Genomic DNA, 11,349 nt, shown 5'->3' on the forward strand with positions numbered 1-11,349 from the left:
ACACCTTGAATGTAGGGCAGAAAGTCCTTGCCATCAAGCCTACCAAGTTGGACAAATTACAGGCCTCTTGGCAGGGACCCTACAAGGTAGTTCAGCAAATATGTGACACTACCTACCTGGTAGCTCAGATGAAAAAGTCAGATGGACCTTCCATGTGAACATGCTCAAAGCAGGCCAGGCTGGTCCTTAGGCAGCATCAGGAAATGTTTTCTACCAAGCCTGGATACACTACTATGACAGTGCACCAGGTGATAACTCAGGGACAGCCACCTACCCAGCAGGTGGCTTACTGGGTACCTGAGCCAGTGAGAGAGGGTATAAGGCAGGAGATAAAGGATATGCTCAATTTAGGAGTCATCGAGCCCTCCAACAGCCCCTTTACATCCCCAGTAGTGTTAGTGCCAAAGCAGGATGGTACTACTCGCTTCTGCGTAGATTACCACCGACTAAACAAATGCACAACCACTGAAAGCTACCCCATGCCCCGGGTAAACTGTTAGACCACATCGCCTGAGGTAATTTCCTAACAACCTTTGACCTATGCAAAGGGTACTGGCAGATTCCTCTGGACCCGGAATCTGTTTCGAAGTCAGCATTCATCACCCCCTTTGGCTTATAACAGTCTAAGGTCATGCCATTTGGAATGAAAAATGCTCCGGCGACGTTCCAGAGGATGGTAGATCAACTCCTCAATGGCCTTTAGGATTATGCCTGTGCATACCTGGATGACATTGCGATCCACAGCGAAACCTGGGAGGAAAATCTACTCCACCTGGGTACTGTGTTGGACCGTATCAGGACTGCGGGACTAGCATTAAAGCCAGAGAAATGTAGCATAGGGATGTCCGAGGTTCAGTACTTCGGCATCGGGTAGGCCGCGGGCAGCAGCGTCCTGAACCAGCTAAAGTAGAGGCCGTTGCCAACTGGCCCACCCCTCGGATGAAAAACTAGGTCTTAGCATTCGTAGGCACTGCAGGATACTATAGGAGGTTTGTTCCCGACTATAGCCCGATAGCTAAACCCCTGACTGACTTGACCAGAAAAAATCTTTCCCTGCCAGGTCCTGTGGTCCCCAGAGTGTGAAAATGCTTTCCAGGGCCTGAAAAATGCTTTGGCATCTGCCCCAGTTTTGGCTGCTCCTGACCCAAACAAAAGTTTTTGTGTACATACAGACGCTTCCACCTTTGGTTTGAGAGCAGTGCTAAGCCAAGTGGGAGCCGACGGCAGTGGGCACCCTGTTGCCTACATCAGTTGCAAGCTACTACCCCGAGAGGTGGGGTATGCAGCCAGAGAAAAAGAATGTTTGGCGCTGGTGTAGGCCCTGAAAAAACTTCACGATGCTCACGGACCACAACCCTTTGATCTGGTTAAATTGAGTATCCGGGGACAACGCACGCTTATTGAGATGGAGTCTTGCCATGCCTCTTACTAAATACCTCAGACTGTCTACTTTCCAAAAAAGGGTGATTTGGGGGGTATTTGTACTAGGGGGGACATTTGGGGGGATGTTTGTACTGGGGGTACATTGGGGGTGTTTGTACTGGGGAGACATTTGGGGGGTGTTTGTACTGGGGGGACATTTGGGGGGTGTTTGTACTGGGGGTACATTGGGGGTGTTTGTACTGGGGAGATATTTGGGGGGTGTTTGTACTGGGGGGACATTTGGGGGGTGTTTGTACTGGGGGGACATTTGGGGGGTGTTTGTACTGGGGGGACATTTGGGGGGGGTGTTTGTTCTGGGGTAACATTTGGGGGGTGTTTGTACTGGGGGGACATTTGGGGGGGGTGTTTGTTCTGGGGTAACATTTGGGTGGTGTTTGTACTGGGGGTGGCATTTGGGGGGTATTCTGACCTCAAGAAATGAGATTGGCTATCAGTACATCAGGATTGGTGGCTTATCAGATAAATATCCCATTGTTTGTGGTCTCTATAACTTTCCTACAGAATAAATACTCTGATTTGGGTTGTTGTCACCAAAGAAATGGAGCAGAATATATTTGGGGATAAATTTCTGAAGAAAGATTATTTATTTGCAACATTTTAAAACAGAAACAAAGAAAAACAAGTTTTTTTTAAACATTTTCTGTGAAGATAATGACCACATAATAATTAGACTTCTACATCCCACCGGTCCCAGAAACAGAAGCGCACAGAGGAGGGATCTCCAGGACAGGGAAAACAGGTCCTCCTCGGGGACTGGCTGTGGCTCTGGATCTCTCCTATGACCACAATGTACAAATGTATAAAAACATCATCCCCTGCAGCACGTGGAAGGCTCAGTCTCACCTGGAAGACATGGCAGGCTCTGATGTTTGGGACGGATGAACTCGGCGAGATATCGGTAAGTCCCGCATTTCTCATCTATAGATGTTATTGCAGATCATCTGCACTATGTGAGCATAGCGCCCCCCTCTGTCCTCCTCAGTTCTTAGTGTAGACCAGTCTTTCTCAACCTTTTCAACACAGAGGAACCTTTGAAATAGTTCTTCGGTCTCGGGGGAACCTCTGCTAAAAATTAGAAATCTACAACTCATGATACATTAGTGTGATGGTCAGTGGGAAGAATTACCTCCTTACACTTGTGGTCATTGGGAAGAATGGTCCTTACACTTGTGGTCATTGGGAAGAATGGTCCTCACACTTGTGGTCAGTGGGAAGAATGGTCCTCACACTTGTGGTCAGTGGGAAGAATGGTCCTCACACTTGTGGTCATTGGGAAGAATGGTCCTCACACTTGTGGTCAGTGGGAAGAATGGTCCTCACACTTGTGGTCATTGGGAAGAATGGTCCTTACACTTGTGGTCATTGGGAAGAATGGTCCTTACACTTGTGGTCATTGGGAAGAATGGTCCTCACACTTGTGGTCATTGGGAAGAATGGTCCTTACACTTGTGGTCATTGGGAAGAATGGTCCTCACACTTGTGGTCATTGGGAAGAATGGTCCTCACACTTGTGGTCAGTGGGAAGAATGGTCCTCACACTTGTGGTCATTGGGAAGAATGGTCCTCACACTTGTGGTCAGTGGGAAGAATGGTCCTTACACTTGTGGTCATTGGGAAGAATGGTCCTCACACTTGTGGTCATTGGGAAGAATGGTCCTCACACTTGTGGTCATTGGGAAGAATGGTCCTCACACTTGTGGTCAGTGGGAAGAATGGTCCTTACACTTGTGGTCATTGGGAAGAATGGTCCTCACACTTGTGGTCAGTGGGAAGAATGGTCCTCACACTTGTGGTCATTGGGAAGAATGGTCCTCACACTTGTGGTCAGTGGGAAGAATGGTCCTTACACTTGTGGTCAGTGGGAAGAATGGTCCTCACACTTGTGGTCAGTGGGAAGAATGGTCCTTACACTTGTGGTCAGTGGGAAGAATGGTCCTCACACTTGTGGTCAGTGGGAAGAATGGTCCTCACACTTGTGGTCAGTGGGAAGAATGGTCCTTACACTTGTGGTCAGTGGGAGGAATGGTCCTTACACTTGTGGTCATTGGGAAGAATGGTCCTCACACTTGTGGTCAGTGGGAAGAATGGTCCTCACACTTGTGGTCATTGGGAAGAATGGTCCTCACACTTGTGGTCATTGGGAAGAATGGTCCTCACACTTGTGGTCATTGGGAAGAATGGTCCTTACACTTGTGGTCATTGGGAAGAACGGTCCTCACACTTGTGGTCATTGGGAAGAATGGTCCTCACACTTGTGGTCATTGGGAAGAATGGTCCTCACACTTGTGGTCATTGGGAAGAATGGTCCTTACACTTGTGGTCATTGGGAAGAATGGTCCTTACACTTGTGGTCATTGGGAAGAATGGTCCTTACACTTGTGGTCATTGGGAAGAATGGTCCTCACACTTGTGGTCATTGGGAATAATGGTCCTCACACTTGTGGTCATTGGGAAGAATGGTCCTTACACTTGTGGTCATTCGGAAGAATGGTCCTTACACTTGTGGTCATTGGGAAGAATGGTCCTTACACTTGTGGTCATTGGGAAGAATTACCTCCTTACACTTGTGGTCATTGGGAAGAATGGTCCTTACACTTGTGGTCAGTGGGAAGAATGGTCCTCACACTTGTGGTCATTGGGAAGAATGGTCCTTACACTTGTGGTCATTGGGAAGAATTACCTCCTTACACTTGTGGTCATTGGGAAGAATGGTCCTTACACTTGTGGTCATTGGGAAGAATTACCTCCTTACACTTGTGGTCAGTGGGAAGAATGGTCCTCACACGTGTGGTCAGTGGGAAGAATGGTCCTTATACTTGTGGTCATTGGGAAGAATGGTCCTCACACTTGTGGTCATTGGGAAGAACGGTCCTTACACTTGTGGTCATTGGGAAGAATGGTCCTTACACTTGTGGTCAGTGGGAAGAATGGTCCTTACACTTGTGGTCATTGGGAAGAATGGTCCTTACACTTGTGGTCATTGGGAAGAATGGTCCTTACACTTGTGGTCATTGGGAAGAATGGTCCTTACACTTGTGGTCATTGGGAAGAATTACCTCCTTACACTTGTGGTCAGTGGGAAGAATGGTCCTCACACGTGTGGTCAGTGGGAAGAATGGTCATTATACTTGTGGTCATTGGGAAGAATGGTCCTCACACTTGTGGTCATTGGGAAGAACGGTCCTTACACTTGTGGTCATTGGGAAGAATGGTCCTTACACTTGTGGTCATTGGGAAGAATGGTCCTTACACTTGTGGTCATTGGGAAGAATGGTCCTCACACTTGTGGTCATTGGGAAGAACGGTCCTTACACTTGTGGTCATTGGGAAGAATGGTCCTTACACTTGTGGTCAGTGGGAAGAATGGTCCTTACACTTGTGGTCATTGGGAAGAATGGTCCTTACACTTGTGGTCATTGGGATGAATGGTCCTTACACTTGTGGTCATTGGGAAGAATGGTCCTTACACTTGTGGTCATTGGGAAGAATGGTCCTCACACTTGTGGTCATTGGGAAGAACGGTCCTTACATTTGTGGTCATTGGGAAGAACGGTCCTTACACTTGTGGTCATTGGGAAGAATGGTCCTTACACTTGTGGTCAGTGGGAAGAATGGTCCTTACACTTGTGGTCATTGGGAAGAATGGTCCTTACACTTGTGGTCATTGGGATGAATGGTCCTTACACTTGTGGTCATTGGGAAGAATGGTCCTTACACTTGTGGTCATTGGGAAGAATGGTCCTTACACTTGTGGTCATTGGGAAGAATGGTCCTCACACTTGTGGTCATTGGGAATAATTACCTCCTTAGAGAGAGCTAAAAAGATAAATGGTGTCAGTGGGAACTTATCTGAGAGGCAGAAATTGCCCAATGCTTAAGGAACCCCTACAACCTCTGGAGGAACCCTGGTTGAGAATCACTGGTGTAGACGTATCTATCTGTACAGATCTATGGACAAGTCTTGTAGAGGTCTACATATTGGTCTGATGTCTATGTCTGCAACATTGGATATTGAGTCTCCTTGCAGTCTGGGATTTTGAAAAATAAATATGTTTTTCTTCATTTCTGTTATAAAATTGTGCAGATAAATAATTGTTCATCATAAATTTCGGCCAAAATATATTCTGCTCCATTTCTTTGGTGACAACAACCCAAATCAGTGTATATTATTTATTCTGTAGGAAAGTTATAGAGACTATGGGATATATATCTGATAAATCCACCAATCCTGATGTACTGAGGGCTGACCTCATTTCTTGAAGCCCGAAAATGCCAGGACAGTACAAATACCCCCCAAATCACCCCCCCCAGTACAATCACCCCCCCTCCAAATCACCCGCCAGTACAAATACCCCTCAAATCACCCCTCAGTACAATCACAACCCAAATCACCCCCCCAGTACAAATACCCCCCAAATCACCCTCCCCCAGTACAATCACCCCCCCAAATTACCCCCCAGTACAAATACACCCCAAATTAGGTACCATCCTAATAGTCCCCTATTTACCCTTGTGACATTTGTCCTCGATCCTTGGTCATAGTTCCCTAGGTACCCCCTGACATGTGTACTTGATCCTTATACATAGCCCCCTAAGTGCCCCCTTGACATATGTCCTCAATCTTTCGACATAGCTCCCTAGCTACCTCCCCGACATGTGTCCTCAATCCTTGGACATAGCTCCCTAGCTACCTCCCGACATGTGTCCTCAATCCTTGGACATAGCTCCCTAGGTACCTCCTTGACATGTGCCCTCAATCCTTCGACATAGCTCCCTAGCTACCTCCCCGACATGTGTCCTCAATCCTTGGACATAGCTCCCTAGCTACCTCCCCGACATGTGTCCTCAATCCTTGGACATAGCTCCCTAGGTACCTCCCTGACATGTGTCCTCAATCCTTGGACATAGCTCCCTAGGTACCTCCCTGACATGTGTCCTCAATCCTTGGACATAGCTCCCTAGGTACCTCCCCAACATGTGTCCTTGATCCTAGGACTTAGCCCTTTAAGTACACCCTGACATGTATCCTCAATCCCTGAACATAGCCCCCTAAATACCCCCTGACATGTGTCCTCAATCCATGGACATAGCCCCCTATGTACCCCCTGCCACCAATGTCTTTGATCCTTGGACTTAGCCCCCTAGGTACCCCTCAGTATGTGTCCTCAATCCTTGGACATAGTCCCCTAGGTACCCCTCGACATGTATCCTCAATCCTGGCAAATAGCCCCTTAGGTACCTCCTGATATGTGTCCTTGATCCTTGGACATACTCCCCTAGGTACCCTTCAACACATGTCCTCATTCCTTAGATATAGCCCCCTAGGTACCCCTTGACATGTTTCATGATCATTAGACATAGCCACCTAGGTACCCCTCAACATGTGTCCTTGATCCTGGGAGATAGCCCCCCTATGTACCCCCTACTTAACGTGTCCTTGATCCTTTGACATAGTCCCCCTAGGTACACCCCTGACATGTGTCCTCGATCTTCGGATCTAGCCCCTTATGTTCCCCTTTGACATGTGTCTTCGACTCCTGAAGATAGCATCCAAGGTACCTCCTGATATATGTCCTCAATCCTTGGACATAATCCCCTAGGTCAATGTTTCTCAACTCCTGTCCTCAGGAACTACTAACAGGCCAGGTTTTCAAGATAACTGAAATACATCACAGGTGATCTCATTTTGTGCTCAGTGATTGCAGTATTCTAGTCTGCATCTCCCCCAAGGTAATACTTAAAATCTGGCCTGTTAGTGGGTCCTGGGAACATGAGTTGAGAACCACTGCCCAAGATTTTTTGTGAGCATCTAGAGCAGCGGTCACCTACCAGTGGTCCATGGATCACTGATGGTCCACGAGAAAATGTTGGGGGTCCCCAGAGGTTCTGCCATAAATCAACATTGTGGTGGATGTACACCACCCAATGTTGTTTCCAGTGTTGTTCTCAATGCAACCTGACAGTCAATACTGTCAGCCTGCATTGATACCCGATGCCTTCCCTGTAGTTTTGGCTCCTGTGAACTCAGAGGGAGGTGCCGGGAGTAGTGCAGAGAGCAGGAGGTGAAGAAGAAGGGCACTTCCAATGATATCGCTGATCACAGACTGTGGGAGAGAGAGAGCCCCAGGCCCGAGCACATGGCCGGATAAGGAGCTGAGATCAAATGAAGAGTCTGTGTAAGGCAACAGTGTGATGGAGAGTGTATGGGAGGAGAGCCAGAGCATTGTGTGTATAAGGCAGCAGTGTGATCTGGGGGAGGGGGGGCAGAGATTCGGAGCATTATGTGTATTAGGAAGCAGTGTGATCTGGGGGAGGGCGGGCAGAGAGTCGGAGCATTGTGCGTATAAGGCAGCAGTGTGATCCAGGGGGAGGGGGGCAGAGAGTCGGAGCATTGTGCGTATAAGGCAGCAGTGTGATCCAGGGGGAGGCGGGGCAGAGAGTCGGAGTATTGTGTGTATAAGGCAGCAGTGTGATCCAGGGGGAGGCGGGGCAGAGAGTCAGAGCATTGTGCGTATAAGGCAGCAGTGTGATCCAGGGGGAGGGGGGCAGAGAGTCGGAGCATTGTGCGTATAAGGCAGCAATATGATCCAGGGGGGAGGGCAGAGAGCCAGAGCATTGTGTGTATAAGGAAGCAGTATGATCCAGGGGGCGAGGGGGCACAGAGCCAGAGCATTGTGTGTATAAGGAAGCAGTATGATCCAGGGGGCGAGGGGGCACAGAGCCAGAGCATTGTGTGTATAAGGAAGCAGTATGATCCAGGGGGCGAGGGGGCACAGAGCCAGAGCATTGTGTGTATAAGGCAGCAGTATGATCCAGGGGGAGGGGGGCAGAGAGTCGGAGCATTGTGTGTATAAGGCAGCAGTGTGATCCAGTGGGGGGTGCAGAGAGACGGAGCATTGTGTGTGTATAAGGAAGCAGTGTGATCAGGGGGAGGGGGTAGAGAGCTGGAGCATTGTGTGTACAAGGCATGTAAATTCATATTAGTGGTCCATGGAATTCAAAATTGTGAGTTTAGTGGTCCGTGAGGTCTGAAGGGTTGGCAATCATTGGTATAGAGTGCCATAGCTGATAAAGGTAGCAGGGAGCAGCTGGTTTCAAGTGCCCTGGATCCTGCAGAGCCATCCAGCACCCCAACATTGCTTCCCAGCTCCAACCAAGGCCCTCCAGCCCACCATAATACCCCCATATTTTTCCTACCACTGATGCCAACATTGGGGCATTATTTTCATCCCATGGATGTCAGGGTGGTCTTTCTTCCACTGATACAGGAGCATTCTTCCATCCACTCACCACTAATGATGGAGCATTTTCTCCCCATACTTCCCACTAGACTTATCGTTCCACCTACTCACCCCTGACTCTGGGGCATTTTTTTAAATGCATCTTAAATGAGAGCCACTTTCCCTGAAAACATGCTTAATACTGAGGATGTTTTTCTAGGTCTGATGCAGATGAAAGAAGCAATAGAGGAAGGGCAGGGAGTGGAATTAGCTACAAGAAGCTTAAGCCAACTAAATCCAATAACCAGATCTGTACCCCCAGCCTACTTACCTGAGTCCTGTATCAATGCGGTGCTGTGCCAGGCTTCAGTTCCATTGGTTTCTGCTGTTGTCAGTTAAATCATCTGAGGAGGGATCGGGGGCAGGGACGAGTCATGCTGTGTGTGTCTATAGACACACAGATCCCGATTCGGGATCGAGCCCGTATGTATGCTATGAGGGCACACCGAGAAGAGGAAAAGCACCGGTGGGGGACCCTGGAAGATGAGGTTCGGGGGCTGCTCTGTGCAATACTATTGCACGGAGTAGATAAGTAAGTATATAGTAGGTATATAGTATACAGAGTAGGTAAGTATGTTTGTTTTTTTTTGTTTTTTTTTTTAAAAAGAGCCATTACAATCACTGTAGAATAACATTTGAATCAATATTTCATAATTTTCCAATTTTATTTTCAGCAATGATTGGTGCCATGTCGGGGGGAAATGAGACCTTCTACCAGCCAAAGAACTTCATTTTAATAGGGATCCCAGGCTTGGAAGTAGCCCACTTCTGGATCTCCATTCTTATGGTTGCCATGTACGTCCTGACCATCCTAGGAAACTGTGCCATACTTGCCATCATTATGCCAAAAGAGACCTTCCACAAGCCCATGTACCTTTTCCTCTCTATGATGGCCATGATTGACCTTGTGGCATCCGCCACCACCACCCCCAAGATCCTTTGCATTTTCTGGTTCAACGATAAAGAGATCGACTTCAGCGCCTGCTTGCTCCAGCTCTTCTTAATCCACGCCTTCTCCATGATGGAGTCTACCGTTCTTTTGGCGATGGCTTTTGACCGTTATGTCGCCATCTGCCATCCCCTGAGGTACACCTCAATCTTGACTAACGCCATCATCGCCAAGATTGGGGTCTTAGCAATAATTCGAGGATCATTCTTGATGGCTCCGGCTCCTTTCCTGATACGGAGGTTGTCTTACTGTCAGAACAATGTCATCTATCACACCTACTGTGAACACATGGCTGTAGTGAAGATTGCCTGCACTGATACCACCATCAACCAGGTGTACGGCCTCACAGTGGCACTTCTGGTGATTGCTGTGGATATTGTTTGTATAGCTGTGTCGTACTGTGCCATATTCAGGATGGTCTTCAGGCTGTCTTCCCGGGAAGCCCGTCGCAAGGCCTTGGGCACATGTGGGCTTCATATCTGTGTCATCCTGATCTCCTACATCCCGGCTCTCTTCTCCTTCTTTACTCACAGGTTTGGACACAACATCCCTCTCTATGTTCACATTACTCTCGCCAACCTCTACATTCTCATCCCACCCATGTGTAATCCCATGATCTACGGGGCCAGGACCAAGGAGATCCGGAGAAGGGTAGTTGTGATTTTTCGGCAGCAAGGTTAAACTGAGGTTTACTCCTTTTTTCTCATCAATGGCCAGATTCAACTGTGTAGGAACATTAAACAGACACCAGGAAATGCAAATTTATCCAGTGCTACGTATGCTTTTACAATATTACCTAGAATCTTCCCAGCAAGCAATAGACTTACCAAGTGTAGCAAGGTCCCGGGGGGCCCCAGAGGCCTAATGGTGACCTCAAGGATCAGGGAGAGCTGACATTCTTCCTTGTAGAGTGGGTTACCCGGCATGGTGGGTGTGATGCAAGAAGAAATGATGGGCGCCAGTCACTTTTGAATGTGAACAAGAGATTTAATGTCTCTTAAAAGAACTGTGGGAGAAAGGGTTAGGGCCGGGACACACTTAAGTAGATGCAATGACAATTGGCAAACTCTGAGACTTCTATAGGTAGACAGCTATACAGTGGAAGGCCTCCACCCAGAAAACACATCTGTATAGGTAGGACCAGCACTGTATCTTGGCCTAGGCCAACAAGGTCCAGGTCTAGGCTGTATCTTGGCCTAGGCCAACAAGGCCCAGGTCTAGGCTGTATCTTGGCCTGGGCCAACAAGGTCCAGGTCTAGGCTGTATCTTGGCCTAGGCCAACAAGGTCCAGGTCTAGGCTGTATCTTGGCCTAGGCCAACAAGGTCCAGGTCTAGACTGTATCTTGGCCTAGGCCAACAAGGTCCAGGTCTAGGCTGTATCTTGGCCTAGGCCAACAAGGTCCAGGTCTAGGCTGTATCTTGGCCTAGGCCAACAAGGTCCAGGTCTAGACTGTATCTTGGCCTAGGCCAACAACGTCCAGGTCTAGGCTGTATCTTGGCCTGGGCCAACAAGGTCCAGGTGTAGGCTGTATCTTGGCCTAGGCCAACAAGGTCCAGGTCTAGGCTGTATCTTGGCCTAGGCCAACAAGGTCCAGGTCTAGGCTGTATCTTGGCCTAGGCCAACAAGGTCCAGGTCTAGGCTGTATCTTGGCCTAGGCCAACAAGGTCCAGGTCTAG

The 11,349-nt window shown here is 48.4% G+C and overlaps 1 protein-coding gene across 1 annotated transcript; it reads left to right on the plus strand.

Annotated features, from left to right (window-relative positions):
• Positions 1–2,281: 2,281 nt before the first annotated feature.
• On the plus strand, positions 2,282–11,103 carry LOC143956711 (olfactory receptor 52P1-like). The gene is made up of 2 exons (XM_077466904.1): positions 2,282–2,341; positions 9,398–11,103. The coding sequence occupies exon 2, from the start codon at positions 9,400–9,402 to the stop codon at positions 10,351–10,353; it is 954 nt and encodes a 317-aa protein (XP_077323030.1). The 5' UTR covers positions 2,282–2,341; positions 9,398–9,399; the 3' UTR covers positions 10,354–11,103.
• Positions 11,104–11,349: the final 246 nt, after the last annotated feature.

Source organism: Lithobates pipiens, unplaced genomic scaffold (genome assembly GCF_037356315.1).
Source record: "Lithobates pipiens isolate NorthernLeopardFrog02 unplaced genomic scaffold, aLitPip1_a1.2 Scaffold_41, whole genome shotgun sequence".
Classification (NCBI taxonomy): Eukaryota; Metazoa; Chordata; class Amphibia; order Anura; family Ranidae; genus Lithobates; species Lithobates pipiens.

Coding starts and splice junctions, on each gene's coding strand:
- LOC143956711 (XM_077466904.1), top strand. CDS start 9,400: ATGATTGGTGCCATGTCGGGGGGAAATGAGACCTTCTACCAGCCAAAG.